Source organism: Asterias amurensis, chromosome 3, assembly GCF_032118995.1.
Source record: "Asterias amurensis chromosome 3, ASM3211899v1".
Lineage (NCBI taxonomy): Eukaryota > Metazoa > Echinodermata > Asteroidea > Forcipulatida > Asteriidae > Asterias > Asterias amurensis.
This window is the reverse complement of record NC_092650.1, coordinates 22,193,252-22,211,599: the sequence shown is the minus strand read 5'-3', so window position 1 is coordinate 22,211,599 and position 18,348 is coordinate 22,193,252. Positions and strand designations below refer to the sequence as shown.

At 37.3% G+C, this 18,348-nt stretch overlaps 2 protein-coding genes across 2 annotated transcripts in view; one reads left to right on the top strand and one right to left on the bottom strand.

Annotated features, from left to right (window-relative positions):
• Positions 1-8,981, top strand: part of LOC139935204 (calcium-transporting ATPase type 2C member 1-like) — a 46,913-nt gene extending 37,932 nt beyond the window's left edge. Inside the window, exon 23 of the mRNA XM_071929687.1 lies at positions 5,604-8,981. Coding sequence (XP_071785788.1) covers positions 5,604-5,731 — 128 coding nt within the window. The 3' untranslated portion in view covers positions 5,732-8,981. The remainder of the gene's footprint in view (positions 1-5,603) is intronic.
• Positions 8,982-13,490: 4,509 nt separating this feature from the next.
• LOC139935308 (ileal sodium/bile acid cotransporter-like) lies at positions 13,491-17,858 on the bottom strand. Its single transcript, XM_071929834.1, has one exon. It carries the CDS (start codon positions 17,518-17,520, stop codon positions 16,012-16,014), a length of 1,509 nt encoding a protein of 502 aa, XP_071785935.1. The 5' UTR covers positions 17,521-17,858; the 3' UTR covers positions 13,491-16,011.
• Between the last annotated feature and the right edge of the window lie 490 nt (positions 17,859-18,348).

Here is an 18,348-nt window from a genome sequence, read left to right as displayed (position 1 = left end):
CCACCAGTAGTTACCAATACAACCTTGTGTTCATGGTTTCATGTGGATAATTATTTGCACAAACAAAAGATTTGTTGATTTGTAATAAAACATATGTGCATTTTGCTATTGTGTTTTTCGAAGGTCAAAGATTTTAAAAATTTAGATATTTTTGCAGCAAGTTGTTGACACATCAGCAAGATATGATAATGTTATCATTGATTGCAAACATATCAGCAACAATAAACTGCTGATGAAAACTCAAAAAGCAAACCAACCCCTCCACGCCCCCTCCCCCACTCCCCTCCAAAAGCAAACCAAAATCAAGACCAGAGTAGACCCATTGGTTCAAAATTAAAGTGTCAACATTTTATCTTACAGCACCCTAGCGGTATGGTTATAATGGTACTATCCCTTTGCTTTTAAAGGCAGTGGACACTATTGGTAAATACTCAAAATAATTATTAGCATAAACCTTACTTGGTAATTAGTAATGTGGAGAGGTTGATAGTATAAAACATTGTGAGAAACGGCTCCCTCTGAAGTGACGTAGTTTTTAAGAAAGAAGTAATTTCTATGAATTTGATTTCGAGACCTCAAGTTTAGAATTTGAGGTCTCGAAAATCAAACATCTGAAGGCTCACAACTTCGTGTGACAAGGGTGTTTTTTCTTTCAGAGTTATCTCGCAATTCCGACGACCAATCAATTTCATGCGTATGTTGAGATACACCAACTGAGAAGACTTGGTCTTTGACAATTACCAATAGTGTCCACTGCCTTTAAATCTCAATTATTCCTGATCACAAAAGAAAAAAACCTTGACACCATTTCCATTTTTGTAATGATTGTCAAGTTCCTTATGTGCAACCAGTAATAATGAACACGGATTCTGTAAAGAGGTCAGACTCGTTTCCCTTTCAAGCCACAGTATGGTTGATTTGAAGGAGGGGGGGTAAACAAGAACGTTACCATGGCAACGTCTGAATGCAACTGTTGTGCTTGCCTTGCTCTGTTGCTGTACCATTTCAGCAATGCATATTGGTTTACAACTTGAACTACCAATCATAAGATTTTAAATGTCAAACTATGTCCACTTCTTGTATCGGTTTGCTTGTTGAAATCTTGAACCAATAAATGGAAATTATAATCTGTTTCTTGTGGTTAATTTAAGACAACGGGAATCCAACAATAAGTGATAATGAAAAGTGCTTAATTTTAAACTGAAATCTCACTGATTATATTTCAGGTTTTTTTTTTATATAAATATAGTCTTGTATTTTGACTCAATCACAATTCTCCTCGAAGGTTAATTGACAAACAAAAAATAATTATAACCTAAAATTTTTACCCTAGCAGATTCTGTCTCAAAGGCTAAATGACAACATAAAATACTAAAACCAGCAATGTTCATGTGTAACAGACGCAGTGGAGTGGAAATTTATTAGAGAGAAAGGAAGCAAATATATACAAGGGGGCCATGGTCAACGATGAATAAGGAGACAACAGGTTGGGGGGGGCTGGGGAGAGCTGGTTTGACCACAAATAGTTGAAAACACAAAGGACGAGATCAAGGATGGGAAGAAAAAGCAATTGTGAATAAAGCCCTATTGACACAATATCTTTTTAAAGGAACACGTTGCCTTGGATCGGACGGGTTGGTCTATTAAAAGCGTTTTAAACCGTTTGTTATGAAATGCATATAGTTAGAAAGAGGTTTTAAAAGTAGAATATAATGATCCACACAAGTATCATTCAAAATTGCACGGTTTTCCTTTTACGTCGCGAACTATCACGGTCGGCCATTTATGGGAGTCAAAATTTTGACTCCCATAAATGGCCGACCGTGTTAGCCGACAGGGTAAAAAGAAAACCACGCAATTTCGAGGCATATTTGTGTAGATCATTGTATTCTACTTTTACAATATCTTTCTAACCATATACATTTTACAACAAACGGTTACAGAACGCTTTTCAAAGACCGATCCAAGGCAACGTGTTCTTTTAACTGGGTTCCCTTGCTGTGTGGTTATAGAGTGTTGCAATGTTTGACTACAGTGTATCACACTGTGGAAGGGGCTTTAGGCGGATTAAAAAGGAGGATTTTTGTATGTGGGGGACGCAAAGATAATAGGTTAGTAGCTTCACAACAAAATTTGAAAAATGAAATGAAATGAAATTTATTTACTCTTCCAAAAAAACCATGATCAAAAATAACTTTAAAAATAAACAACAGCAACAGCACATGGAAATTTATAGCTGTGCCCAGTTCAGCCATGGAAATATGGATTTTGTACTGATCAATATTGAGTTCAACGCATACTATTGGTGGGTGTATTGTTATGAGGTTGGTATATTGCTGTCCATCATTATTTGTTTCACCTCTTTTTGTTGTTCACGTGTCTGAGCTTCAATGTCAGATCTTCATTGTAAACCAATGTCATATCTCGCTCGTCGACTCTCCATGCAAACATGTTGTATCTCTTTTTTCTTTTTTTTTCTCTTTTTTTTCCACAGAGGAAGTTTCTTTATTCACACTTAAGACCACTCCTCATATTACAAACACGGTGAAAATACTCAACATTAACAGCAAAGAAATAAACAAAATACAAAATACGATGTTAACCTTGAACCAATAGTATGAAAGAGTCCCATTTTTTGTGGAAATAAACAGTGGAATCATTGGTGATGGAGATGTATTTATCCAAAGTATAATAAAGCTTTAAATCCAGTTTAAATAGTGCAAGGGAGGGTTATTCTCACTCATTTTCATTGTATAGATATAGAAACGACACAAAAGAAGGATCAGATTAAGAGCACTCCAAGATTTTTTTGTAATACCAAAAAGGATAGCCTCATTGTCTAAGGGAATGTTAATATTAAGAGTACTCCCTATCCAATCCCCAAATTGGGTCCAAAACATAGTTGTATGTTGTATCTCGGCGCCTTTGGGTTGTTGTGCACATGGGATATTGTGTAATGTAATTCCTTTTTCTTTAGTAGATACAACTTTTTTGCACTGATGTGGCTATTTGTTTGTATTGATAATAAGAAGTCGAGAGCTTAAATGAAACCCAAATGCCATTGTGTGATTTTCTAGGAGTCTACCTCACTCTTAAGGCCCGGTCCCACTGCAGCGATAACGTTATCTTTGCGTCGTTATCGTTATCGTTCTCGTTATCGCTGCAGTGGGACCGGGCCTTAACCCTAACCCTATAGTGTTACTCAACACCCAAACTGTTGGACTCTGATTATGGTGGTATGCCTGATACCATGAGTGATTTACTAGGGGTGTACCTCACTCTAACCCCAACCCTATAGTGTTACTTAACACCCAAACTGTTGGACTCTGATTATGGTGGTATGCCTGATACCATGAGTGATTTACTAGGGGTCTACCTCACTCTAACCCTAACCCTATAGTGTTACTTAACGCCCAAACTGTTGGACTCTGATTATGGTGGTATGCCTGATACCATGAGTGATTTACTAGGGGTCTACCTCACTCTAACCCCAACCCTATAGTGTTACTCAACACCCAAACTGTTGGACTCTGATTATGGTGGTATGCCTGATACCATGAGTGATTTACTAGGGGTCTACCTCACTCAAACCCTAACCCTATAGTGTTACTCAGCACCCAAACTGTTGGACGACTCTGATTATGGTGGTATGCCTGATACTAAGAGTGATTTACTAGGGGTCTACCTCACTCTAACCCTAACCCTATAGTGTTACTTAACACCCAAACTGTTGGACTCTGATTATGGTGGTATGCCTGATACCATGAGTGATTTACTAGGGGTGTACCTCACTCTAACCCCAACCCTATAGTGTTACTTAACACCCAAACTGTTGGACTCTGATTATGGTGGTATGCCTGATACCATGAGTGATTTACTAGGGGTCTACCTCACTCTAACCCTAACCCTATAGTGTTACTTAACGCCCAAACTGTTGGACTCTGATTATGGTGGTATGCCTGATACCATGAGTGATTTACTAGGGGTCTACCTCACTCTAACCCCAACCCTATAGTGTTACTCAACACCCAAACTGTTGGACTCTGATTATGGTGGTATGCCTGATACCATGAGTGATTTACTAGGGGTCTACCTCACTCTAACCCTAACCCTATAGTGTTACTTAACGCCCAAACTGTTGGACTCTGATTATGGTGGTATGCCTGATACCATGAGTGATTTACTAGGGGTCTACCTCACTCAAACCCCAACCCTATAGTGTTACTCAGCGCCCAAACTGTTGGACTCTGATTATGGTGGTATGCCTGATACCATGAGTGATTTACTAGGATCTTTCCTACCTTATCAATGTTATCATTTAAAGAACTCCTGATTATGGAAACTTTATTTTGACATCGTCCGCATTTTGTGATGTCATTGTTTGTCTTGTCCGTCTTGTCCTTGTTTCGAGATTCGCAGTTTGTTTGTGTGTCTGTATAAAGGCTCTTTTGTACAAGCCTGGGGTTACTTTCACAGCCTCATCTTGTACATACGTAGATCATTCCTAGTTATGATTTATGATTTGCTTTAACAATATATTATTTATATTATTATCTGAAGAAGGTCCGGATTGGATCGAAAGCTAAGGCCATCTACCCTATTCTTTATTTATGTTGTATACTTAAAATATGTGCTTTCCATTTAGTTTGTTTTCTATTTCTGATAAGTTCTCATTTCGTATTATTTTCCGAAAAGACTATGGATTACCGCCTTATAAATTTTAACTAAGTTATGTTGTGTGATTAAACGTCATATTGAATTGAATTGAGTTAATGCAGAGTTTCCTACCTTCTGCTTCTAATGGACAATTTACATAGTTCTTTTCGTTTCTTTGTTTATATGGTTATTTAACCTTAAAGCCATTATACACTTTCGGTACAGAAAAAGAAATAAACAGAAAAAAACAGATTTACAAATAATTTACAGGGTTTACAGAAGGTAATGGTGAAAGACTTATCTTGAAATATTATTCCATGAAATGCTTTACTTTTTGAAAAAACATTAAAACAATATCAAATCTCGATAGCGAAAATTACGGATTAAACACATGTCATGACTCGGCGAAACGTGGGGAAACAAGGGTGCGTTTTCCCGTTATTTTCTCCCGACTCCGATGACCGACTGAGCCTAAATTTTCACAGGTTTGTTATTTTATATATAAGTTGTGGTACACGAAGTGTGGGCCTTGGACAATACTGTTTACCGAAAGTGTCCAATGGCTTTAAGTAATATTATGCCTACTTGTAAACTTTTTACGGCCTGTTTTCTTGTCAAGTCCATTGTTCTTAATTGTCTGGTTGTTATTTTGGTTAAAATAAAAAGTTATATCATACTAAATATTGAGAAAAGAGAACGTTGTATCATCTGCTTACCACCCAAAACTACTTAAAGTGCAAATTATAAATGCAAAGTAAACTTAAATTGTCTGAAACAGGGTTCTATTTATTAACTTATGACTATTCCTAGGAGATATTAAAACCTTAAGGCTAATTCTAAGTTAGGACGAGTTGCTCATCTTAACTCATAATAAGACAAGTCTTAACTCTTTGTGAAATCCACCCCTTATTTTTGACGTATTTTATATATATATTTTTTATTCACAGATTTAATTCTTCTAGTCACATTAACCTCTTCGGTGTTTGTGGTGTCGGAAATCAAGAAGTGGGTTCAGCGAATGGGAGAGAAGCAATATCCTGTGAACATGCCGTTTAATGATCACGAGTATGTATAACACTGTGTAAATAAATACAAGGCTGTTTCTAGCAGACATCTTAAAGGCAGTGGACACTATTGGTAATTACTCAAAATAATTATTAGCATAAAACCTTTCGTGGTAACGAGCAATGTATTAAACGCTGTGAGAAATGGCTCCCTCTGAATTAATGTAGTTTTCGAGAAAGAAGTAATTTTCCACGAATTTGATCTCGAGACCTCATAATTTAGAATTTGAGGTATCGAAATCAAGCACCTGAAAGCGCACAACTTCATGTGACAAGGGTGTTTTTAAGTGAGAAATTACTTCTTTCTCACACACTATGAATATGATACCTTAGAGGGAACCTTTTTCTCACAATGTTTTAAGTTTTTATGCTAACAATTCTTTTGTGTAATTACCAATAGTGTCCATGCCTTTAATACGATAAGGTATTTTCATGTCTGACAGCTTAAAATCATCACCCTTAGACCTCGTTGATCTCAACAGTCAAATAATTTTAAAGACAGCAGACACTATTGGTAATTGTCAAAGACCAGTCTTCTCACTTGACCTCAAATTCTAAACTTGAGGTCTCGAAATCAAATTTGGGAAAATTACTTCTTTCTCAAAAACTACGTTCCTTCAGAGGGAGCCGTTTCTCACAATGTTTTATACTATCAACCTCTCCCCATCATTTGTTACCAAGTAAGGTTTTATGCTAATAATTATTTTGAGTAATTACCAAAAGTGTCCACTGCCTTGGTGAAAAGATGTTTCATACTACATCCTACCTGGCAAGCCCACTTTTTCTTGAAAAATACAACATTTACCAATAATGTAAATTCCCGTCTAGAAAGAATAACGGTTTTGGAGGAATTTATTTTACACCATTTATGGTTCAATGACAACATGAGTAATGTATATTAATTTATTTACCTGGCAATTCATCTCTGTTAATTCTTGTTTTCTTTTTGGTCTATATCCAAACATTGATCAGGACAAAAAAAGTTAAAAACCAAAACTTTGTGTAATTTTGTGGTGGGAAAATTTCTTTATTTTACAGATTGTTTATGTTTTAAAGTAATATGGTAAATAATCATTAGCTCTTACTGTGTTTAAAGGCAGTGGACACTTTTGGTAATTGTCAAAGACTAGCCTTCACAGTTGATGCATGGAGGAAGGAATAGAAGGAGCTCGAACGAAGGGACATCAAAAGTCGAACGTGCGGTACCGCGGTCGTTTAACAACACCTCGTAATCACCCACATACCTTATACAGACAATGGGCTAACTGGCGTATGTGAGTTTGCGCGTGCGCACTTGGTTCTTCACTCAACCATGGTGTCGTATGTCGTATGGATATAATACAGAAAAACAACTTTTTTGAGACCTGATAAAAATTGTGTACACTTGTGCTCACCAAATCGAAAAACACAATTGAATACCAACCACCCTCGTGTGCTTATACCAAAAATTTTGAACCACCGCTAGTGACCGGAAAGTCACAAAAAAATGAAAAAATATGCCATGATGTTTCAGTGAAACACCACAAACGGTAAATGAAAACGTGTATTATTCACAATTCTGGTCTCCAATGATTCAACTTTACACAAAGGCAACGGTGCAGAGCGGCGGTACCGCACGTTCTGTACAAAGAAATCTAATCCTGCTCGTTAATCGGCCTTCCAGCTGGAGGGGTCCTATCTTTTTCCACTGGTTAGACGGGGGCATTGTCAGGGTATTCTTTTGTTACTCTGCGGTTTTGCGGGTTGTTCGAGCTCCTTCTATTCCTTCCTCCATGGTTGATGTATCTCAACATAAGCATAAAATAACTAACCTGTGAAAATTTGAGCTCAATCGGCCATCAAAGTTGCGAGATAATTATGAAAGAAGAAAACGCCCTTGTCACACGAAGTTGTATGCGTTTATATGGTTGATTTGGATACCTCAAGTTCTACATTAAATCTGAGGTCTCAAAATCAAATTTGTGGAAAATTACTTCTTTTTGAAAACTATGGCACTTCAGAGGGAGCCGTTTCTCACAATGTTTTATACCATCAACCTCTCCCCATTACTCGTCACCAAAAAAGGTTTTATGCTAATAATTATTTTGAGTAATTACCAATAGTGTCCACTGCCTTTAAAAGACCATGTATTGCAATATTTTGATGGCTGGTCTGGGCCCAATTTCAATGTAAATTGCATTGAGATGCTATTGGAAGTGCCGTGGCCGAGCGGTTAAGAGCACCAAATTCAAATTCGGGTGTTTCTGATCAGGAGAGTGTGTGTTCGAATCCCCAGCCGTGACACTTGTGTCCCTAAGCCAGACACTTGGCCGTTGCTTCGTCCTTCGGTGGGGACGTAAAGCCGTTGGTCCCACGTGTTGTGTTATGCATGTAAAAAAAAACAGTGCACTTTATTAAAAAGAGAAGGGTTTCACCCCAGTGTTCCTGGCTGTGGCTGCTGTATGTGCCAGAGCACCTTGTAAACCTTTATAAGGTGCTACATAAATGGGTCTTAGAATTTATCACTGCAAAAACCTTTCTGAAAGTTTGTATATACTCAGCGCCTTGAGTACCTTGTTTGGTAGATATGTGCGCTGTATAAGACTTTGATATTATTATTATTATTGTGAAATGCACTTTAAAAGAACTAGTTCCAAAGAGCTGCTCAAATTTCCAAGAGCTGCTTTAGCAAAACATAATGCTTGATAAAATATGCTTAGCAAAAATAAGTAGGATACCAGTAACCAATTGTACAAACGACATGGTAGTGTGGTTCGTAACCTTATTCTGGTAAGCATAATTTTGTTGTGCTTAGCTACTTTTTGCTTAAGCACCGCTATGATATTGGGCCCTGATCTGTGGATTGGTTGACAAAGATTGCTATTATTGCAACTTTCTTTTATAATTTATTTAAATTATAGATTTGTCTTTCATAGTTATCTTGCAACTTCAACGACCATTCAGCTAAAATTTTCACAAGTTTGTTATTTTATGCATATGTTGAGATACATCAAGTGAGAAGAATGGTCTTTGACAAATTAATACACATAGTGTCCAGTGTCCTTAAATCTAGAATAAGGTTGCCCGTTAATATACCATCCCACGTGTACCATCAATGACTGGTGTCCTGCTTTTGCTCAAATGTAGCTCTAAAACAATTTTCTTTTCGGTGTTGGTGCTCGCCGTGAAGGAAATTATAATTATTCTGCTGCACTTACTTTAGCTTATATCTGCCAAAACAGTTAAATATTAAGTAGGATTTAAAACTTTGCGTGGTGGAAATACGAATATGAAAAGGTTTGCGGTAACACCATGTAATGATAATCTCTAAATGAGTTGAGGTGGTTCTGATAAGAACCGTTGGTTTCAACTCGACGTTTCGATCAGTATACGCTTCTGTAGTGTCCATCATAGATCTCAAAAAGGCTAATAATGTCAATTGTCACTCAGATTTGTGTTGCGGTGTCGCCATGTGTTTACAGGCTGTTTAAATAACGAAACAATTCGTCGATAATGTTTTTGTTTTGCAAATAGAAATTTAATCGATTAAACCTGGCCAATCCTGGCTGTAAGGAACAGGCCTCCTGTGAAAAGCAGAGGAGTTTGGGTTTATTTTAACCCGGGAAGTCTTGTTTATATAGGGAAAGGGACAATACTGATTCTATGAACTGAAAATGTTTAAAGGCACTGGACATGTTTGGTAATTGTAAAAACAAAAACAAAAAACAAAACAAAAACAGTATTCTTACTTGGTGTATCCCAACACACTGCATATAATAATTTATGTTGCAGCAGAACAATAAAAGAAAAAAAAACACCGACGTTGCATTAGTTTGTGTGCTTTTAGATACAACAGACATTGGACACTATTGATAAATGTCTAAGACCCTTCTTCTCATTTGATGTATCTCAACATATGCAAACAGTAACAAACCTGTGAAGTTTTTAGCTCAATCGGTCGTCGAAGTTGCGAGATAAGAATGAAAGAAAAGAAAAAAAAACTAAATCTGAGGTCTCGAAATCAAATTCGTGGAAAATTAAAGGCAGTGGACACTATTGGTAGTTACTCAAAATAATTATTGGCATAAAACCTCACTTGGTAACGAGTAATGGGGAGAGGTTGATGGTATAAAACATTGTGAGAAATGGTTCCCTCTGAAGTACCATAGTTTTCGAGAAAGAAGTAATTTCCACGAATTTGATTTCGAGACCTCAGATTTAGAACTTGAGGTCTCGAAATCAACCATCTAAACGCACACAATTTCATGTGACAAGGGTTATTTTTCTTTCATTATTATCTCGCAACGTCGATGACCGATTGAGCTCAAATTTTCACAGGTTTGTTATTCTATGCATATGTTGAGATACGCCAACTGTAAAGGCTAGCCTTTGACAGTTAGCAATAGTGTCCACTGCCTTTAATATAAGGTTTCAGCTGAAGTAATTTATTATTTGGGTGATAAATTCCATCTCAAACACTACGTTTCTTCAGATGTTTGCGTTTCTCACAATGTGTTTTACTGTCAACAGCTCTCCACTGTTCGTTTCCAAATGAGGTTTAATGCTTACTAACAATCATTTTGAGTAATTACCAATATTGTCCAATGTCTATGAATCTAAACAATGATATTGCTGCAGTTTAAAGAAAATAATAATTGTTGAGGACAAAATGTTGGAGTTTCTGTGTCGGGGAAAAGGTGTACGGAACTTCCGGTTTGAAGTTTGTTTTATTTTTTGGTAAGATACATTTGCACTGACAATCTTGATTTATTTTTTTGTTCTCCTTTTTTTTAGGATAGGGGTGGGGAGCTTAATTTATTTCACAATTATGATAGTATCAATAATTAGTATTAATATTTCAAACCAAATGGTATTTTTAATATTTTTGTAAAATCTATTTGAAATGATTTAATTCCTTTAATTAGAAAAGCATTTGATCCTATGTGCATTTTGTTCTTGGCAATGTCTGTTTGTATTATAATTTTAGAATGGTGTATAATTTACTTTTTTGACAGTATTAAATGTTCCTATTGAAATGGATTCATTTATATGAAACTATTATGGTTGTATGGAGTCGTTTAATTATTACCAGAATTGTCAAGGTTGGGGTTTAAATGTTGTATGAAGTCGTGGCCGAGCGAGGCGTGTAATACACACACACACGAAGTCCTTTCATGACCTGTCCGTGCGTGATTCCACAGAACAGACCTTTCTCCGTCGATTTAATCCGGTTCTTTGTCTTCTTCACACAATCGTTACTGACTTACTACAAGGTTGCAGAGTTATGCAGTATGCGGTGTTTCTGTTCCGTTAATTCATAGAACATTTGCAGGAACCAAATAGTTGTTTTCAAGGCAGTGGGCACTATTGTTAAATTACTCAAAATACATGTAACTGTTATCGTAAAAACTTACTTGATAACAAGCATGTTAGTATAAAACATTGTGAGAAACGGCTCCCTCTGAAGTAAGAGCTAAATATATTGAATAGAGCGCCCACTCCAAGGCATCTGAAAGCACAAACATTTGTGCAACAAGTGTGTTTGCTCTTTTATTGTTTTCTTCCAAAGTTCTGACAGAGTTGTTATTTTACGCACAATGATTTGGAAACAGTAGGACAAAAGAGTATGCATAGTGGTCTTTGACAATTACACCAAATGTAAGATCAATATCTTAACTAGTTGGTCCCTGAAAGCAGGCTTGTTTGTTCGTAGGGTTGGGATGTTTGTTTGTTTGTTTGTTGGTGTGTTTGTTTTGATTAATTGTCTGTGTCTTGTTCGTTTGTTTTTGTTTTGTTTGTTTCTTTGTTTTGTCTGTTTGTTTTTATATAGGTGATCTGTCCGTCACAGGAACTCCGCAATGTCCCACAAGGGGTGGATATTATTATTGATAATGCTGGAAAAGACAATCTCTCACGTCCATAATCATAAAATTCACACAGTAACAAAACGTGATTCGGTATCAAGAAAACAATATTATTTTATTCAGTCACTGTGAAAGTGTGTTTTAAACACCACGCAATAAGTAGATGAAAGCATAACTGGTACCCTGATTATTATAACAGTTTTACAAAAATGCAAGCAGTCTTCTGAAATGGCTGGTAGTCGGCTTCAAACTATGCGCACACTTTGCAGTGTAGGCTATCTTTATATCTACATTGGAGTAGGTTTTGTACACTCTAAAAAACTAAAGAGTTGAATCCAACACGTGCATGAGTTCGGTGAGTGACCACACTTTAACAGTGTTGAATCCAGCATTTTATATGTTAAATCCAGCAATTTAAAGTAATCTGTTAACAAAGTGCCAGTCAACAACTCAATTGATTTTTTTTTTTTTTTTGAAATGTTGAAATAACACTTAAATTGTTGAGTTAACCCTTTTGCCTTGTATCAAAAATTTAAAACGCTAGATTTCACAAACAAAACGCTGGATCCAACACTTTCAAAGTTAGTGTAGTCACTCACCGAACTCATGCAAGTGTAGAATTCAACTCTTTAGTTTTTAGAGTGTACCAACTATATAATTATGTATAGCTGTTTCACTAGTTGGAATGACTATAATAAATCAAAGCTTGTGCGTTGTGGAGTACTAAGTAAATAAGGCATGCAGTAACACTATGCTATGAAAACAGAAACAAAAATCTTTTTTTTTAGTAGTGGTGGCTCTGAAAAGATCCGGTTTGTGCTGTCTTCCGAAGAAGAATACATATATATACGTCGGGTAGAAACCGGATCTTCTTCTCAGAGCTTTAACTAGGCCAGGTAAAAATAGATTTTATATACATAGTGTCACCGCAAATCTTACTTAATATACTTTTTACAAAGGGTAGAGACCTATCAAATAATTAAATGTTTAGAAATATTCAGCCTCATACTCGCTTACAAATAATACATGGATTGTATTATGTAATCGTGAAGCTCACATCATTTTCACTCTAAGTCTGATGTAAACTTCATTTTAATATCTTAGCACACTACTCTCTACTTTTAACAAAACAAAAAATGTCCACAATTTTATTTGCATATTGGACCGTGCAAAAATGAGTCGTCTCGCGCGTTTTGGAAAATGAGCAAACGAATCCCATTTGCAAATCACTTCTGAATTTGTGAACCGCAGTTTTAACCTTGTAGCAGAGTCTTTCTCAAAAGACTAAATACTTTCCTGAATTTGAAATGATATCCCGTTAACTTGTTTGTTATACCCTCCAGGGTCGTTTCGGTTGGTAAGAAGTTTTCAACAGATTATGCTATTTTCAAAAACAATCTTAATTGTATACAAGTAACCCCTTTTTGTGGTTTTTTAAACTTTGTTTTACTTTCATATTCATTGCTAACTTGAGTGAATATGGTGATTGATTAATGAATAAACAGTTTCGCAGGCGCAGGTAAAACTCTTGTAAGACCAGCCCTCGATTTCACCATGGAGGATTCCTCCATGATTTCACCAAGCTCTTCCTTATGTAGGATTAATCAAACCTCAAGCAAGGACACATTGCGAGTTATTCGTCCAAACTCGAGATGGGATTAATTCTTAAAGGAACACGTTGCCTTGGATCGGTCGAGTTGGTCTTTGAAAAGCGTTTGTAACCGTTTTTTATAAAATGCATATGGGTAGAAAGATGTTGTAAAAGTAGAATACAATGATCCACACAAACATGCCTCAAAATTGCGTGGTTTTCTTTTTACCTCGTCGACTAACACGTCGGCCATTTATGGGGGTCAAGACTTTGACTCCCATAAATGGCCGACTGTGTTAGTTCGCACAGTAGAAGGAAAACCACGCAATTTCGAGGCAAACTTGTGTGGATCATTGTATTCTACTTTTAATACATCTGTCCAACCATATGCAGTATATAAAAAACGGTTACAAACGCTTTTGTTTTGACCAACTCGTCCGATCCAAGGCAACGTGTTCCTTTAAGCGGATCGTGAGATCGGCTACAGGTTGGTATACCGAATTTTATAATAATATACGCGCGACACTGCACAGTCAAACGGACCTGTGTTTTTAATATAACTTTCGAAGGACGGAGGTTCATACATTTTGTAAGTACATGTACATCTAGATTATAGTGGTTTTATATTATTAAAGATGTGTACCACTCTCAACTCTATAGGACCTATATTACAAAGAAATTGGATAGTTATCCATTTTTAGCCTTGCTATCACAATATTTTCCAAAATCTGCTTTAACCTCTAATCTGCACCACCCGATTTAATAGCTGAAGAGATTTTCACGATTGTTGCATTAAATAACTAGAATCCTTGTTCAATTTCAAAAGGTAACCATGGTTTTAATAGATTTAGAAGTGATGAGTCCCGGGTGCCTCTCTTTAAAGACACTGGACACTATTGGTAATTGTCAAAGACAAGTCTTCTCATTCTCACTTGGTGTATCGCAACGTATGCATAAACTAACAAACCTGTGAAAACTTGAGCTCAATTGGTCGTCGAAGTTGCGAGATGAAAATGAAAGAAAAAACACCCTTTGTCAAACGAAGTTGTGTGCTTTCAGATGCTTGATTTCGAGACATCAACATCTTATTATGAGGTCTCGAAATCAAATTCGTGGAAAATTACTTATTTCTCTCGAAAACTATACGTTACTTCAGAGGGAGCCGTTTCTCACAATGTGTTATACTATCAACAGCTCCCTATTACTTGTTACTAAGTAAGGTTTTATGCTAATAACTATTTTGAGTTATTACCAATAGTGTCCACTGCTTGTAAATAAGAATCATGGTTCAACTTCAAAAGGTAACCATGGTTTTAAAAGGTTTAGAAGTGGTAGTCCATTAGGAACAATAGGTGCCTCCCGTTAACGGCTACCAGTCATTTTTATTGTGATTGCTTTTATTACACGGGAACAATGCATTTACTGATCTAATTGCTAAGGATTCGTTGTTGACTATTACTAATATCATCTTGATGAAAGACGATTTCATTCTCGGTTACACAATGAGCATTTTGTGTTGGGTAAAGAGGCAAATTATGTCATCGTCGTTAATGTTTACATTACAAGTCAACTATGAGGGGGAATTAATAATGATCTATAAAAAATTGTCAATGACTTGACTAATGACTATCCAGTTTTATGTTAAGGTAAAAACACGAGGTTTCCTCCTACGTGTTTATGAAGGCTATCGCTTTAGGTGGGTGGGCGGTCCATTGGCTAAAGGTTAACGAAGGCAATGAAAGTTGTTGGTAATTACTTAAAATAAAGCATAAAACTTACTTTGTAACGAGAAATGGAGAAATGTTGGTAGTATAAAATATTGTGAGGATCGGCCCCTTCTGAAGTAACGTAGTTTTTGATAAAGATGTATTTTCTGTCTCAAAAAATACTTCAGCTGAAGTTTTTTTATTATGCATCTGAAAGCTCACAAATGTTTGCTCTTGCAACTTTGATGACCAATTATCGAGTACAAATTTTCACAGGTTTGTTATGCATAATGTTTGAACACACCAAGTGAGAAAACTGGACGTTAGCAATTACCAAACGCGTCCAGTGCCTTTAAACGGAAAGTTTACCTTTGGTCATAACAATAAAACAATAAAAATAAAAAAGATTAGAAGCACTGCAGCTGTTGATAATGTACAACATGTTGAGAAACACAATAGCGCTCAGGGACGTAATACTAACCAGATATATACTTTAATACTGATGTTACTAACACTCGAAATTACTATTTAAAAAAATAGTCTACGTTTCGACCATCACATTGTCTTCAAGTAGACCATCACACTGTCTTCATCTGTATAGGTTAAAACCAAAGATTTTAACTCATTAAATTTAACAAATCGAAGATTGCATCGGGGATGAAGAATATCTATTTTAGTTTTACCGGTGCCCAACGATGTGTATTTTGCAATGTAAACTCAGTACTTCATTATATGGCGCTTTAGGGAAAAAGCGAGTAATACTGTCTGTGATTTGTGTCAATAATGCCTGTGATTTGAAAATACAGAGTATACAGTGTTAACACACATCTGTGCATATGGGTAAAAACCAAAGTAAATATCATTTAATAAAGTTACATTATATTATATACATCCGTGCTTAAATTGCATGTATACAGGCACTTTGGTTGGTTGGCCGAAAGACTTTTTTAAATGCACACATTAAATTGCAGCCCGATACTTATGTATAAAAAAACAGCATTTTTTTTACGGTTTTACCGATTTTTGCTTTTTATTAAAATATAAATATACATAATTTAGTCACTTCTTGTGTATGATATTGCTCAAGCCACAACATTCCCTAACCCTTCATACAACGGGGTCGGTTTGTACCATTGTTTACATTTACTTTCTTATGTATCCCCATATATAACATACCCCTTGGGGTTTTTAGCCTTTTTATTTTTTCGCGATGTTCGTTTTTTCGTCTTGTCTTCTTGAATGTCTTGCTTCTTTTCATCCTCAACAAAATGCTGAGATTTTGAATTTTCCTCATCGGTAAAACCTTTGTTGTCCTTTGCCTCCAGCGTATTGAGTTCAGCGTCCGGCGTGCTGCCGACCGCGGAAGGTTTGTCCCCCTCCGGCGACTCCACGGATTCCACGGGCGCAACTTTCGGTTTCCTTTTGACATAAAGGTATAGATAGTAGAGAAAAACTACAACGAAACCTTCGAGGCCCGATAAGATGGCGATTAGAAGTGGTATAATAGCCACAACGTCTGATTCAGGAGCTACGTAGAAAAGTTTAGCAACGGATACAGCGAGGAGAGTATTTTGACAACCAGTCTCAATTGCGATTGTGATTGATGCAACATAGTCAAAGTTAGCTATACGGGCTACCCCCATCCCAAAGAAGGCACCGATAAGGGTGATTATAGAAGAGGTCACCCAAACTTTCCAGTCTCCGAAGAAGACATAGTACTGTGCCGGAATGTACAGTACTACTCCCAAAACCATCAGGATGAACGTAAACGGCTTGACGAGTTTTAAGCAATATTCTCGGATTTTAGGGAACTTGTAAAAGAACGGGACGCCGACGACGAGGGGTAGAACAAGACCGGCAAGCTGGATCAAGAGTTCCTGGAAGGGTGTCTGAAGGCGACCGTCCTCTTCGATGAACGGCTGAGCGTAGATGAAGAGATTTAGGGGCATCATTCCTACCGAGATAAAGGTGGAGAAGGTGGTCATGGCGAGACTGAGGACGATGTCGCAGTCCAGCAGAAGGATCTCGATGTTGCTGAAGAACCCACCGGGGCAGGTCCCAACTAGGACCAGCCCGACTGCCGCAGCACCCCTCAAATCGAACACCTTGCACAGTGCGTAGGCGACAGGGGGCATCAGGATGAATTGACACATCATACCGAGGAGAAGTGCCCAAGGTGGCTTTATCTTCTCCAGAAGTACCTTGGGCTCGACTTTAGCCGCCATCACCACGTAGGAGATAACGAGCCAGGAGGCGAGAATGATAGTAGCGACTGTTCCAAGCTCCTTAAATGGGGTGTGGACGTTAACAACCACCGAGGAAACCTCCACCGAGCTGTGGACAATCTTAAGTTTACTCCGTCCAACAAATTGTCCATGGAGGCTGATCGTCATCGTGAACGGAAAAGTTGTATTTTCAACGATCGTAACATCCACTGCATCCGTAAGCACGATCACATCAATATCGGCACTCTCTAACTTAAAAAACCCTGTCTGGTCCGAAGAAAATACAGTCATGTTGAATTGAACTGTGTCTTTGAATGTCACACTAACCTCTTCAGTTTCGCCAACGGAGAAATTGAACCCAAATGTTGTCCATGGTAGTAGAACCATTAATATCATCCATGCACTGATTAACTTGTGCAGTAGTAGTAGCGCCATTATTGCCTGGTACTAGTCGTAGTAGTAGCGACCACCAGTTTGCCTTAACGATTCTATTTCTAAAATATCAGCGACTTCTGTGTGGTGGTGTAAACACCAAGTATGATCATGAAGAGTCCATCAGATCAGTCCATCAGTCCAATTTATTTATGAGGTACATAAATACCAGGAAGCCATTTTAAACAACTTTACATCAAGTGGAACGGGTACTGTTGATACATTCTTTTACCGACACCGTTCCTGTGCCTTCTATCCAGCGATGTCAGGTGAAAGCTCAAGCAACGAAATGAAAGCGCTCAATTGTAGAAGTTGGTTCTTTTGTCTGCGGTTAGGGCTGACATGACCCTGTTGCTAGCGTACGCGTTACCCTGTATACACGGGTTGTTGGGTTTGAACAAAGTATTCTGGTACAACGCATTGCAGTCAGCGGCGGATGTCATATTATTGGAAATGGGGGGGGGGGGGGGGTAAACCAAGAAGTGTCAATACTGTTACGTAACATCTTATTGTTATCTTATAAGATATTAATGAGATCCTACTCCGTTATTTGAAGAATTACGGATTCCTCCATGGTTTGAACAAAGTAGTCTGGTACAACGCATGAAGTCAGCGTCGGATGTCATATTGGAAAAAAGGGGGTAAACAAAGAATTGTCAATACTGTTATGAAACATCTTATTGTTATCTTATAAGATATTAATGAGATCCTTCTCCGTTATTCGAAGCATGACGGAGCGGTTTTTTTTACCGCCACCGTTTTACTATTGACGACACAAAGATGGAATGTGTGCAGAAAGAGTGTTTGTAATGCTACTGGTTACACAAACCT

Excerpts from the sequence above, each read along its gene's own strand:
- LOC139935308 (XM_071929834.1), bottom strand. The coding sequence starts at position 17,520 with ATGGCGCTACTACTACTGCACAAGTTAATCAGTGCATGGATGATATTA.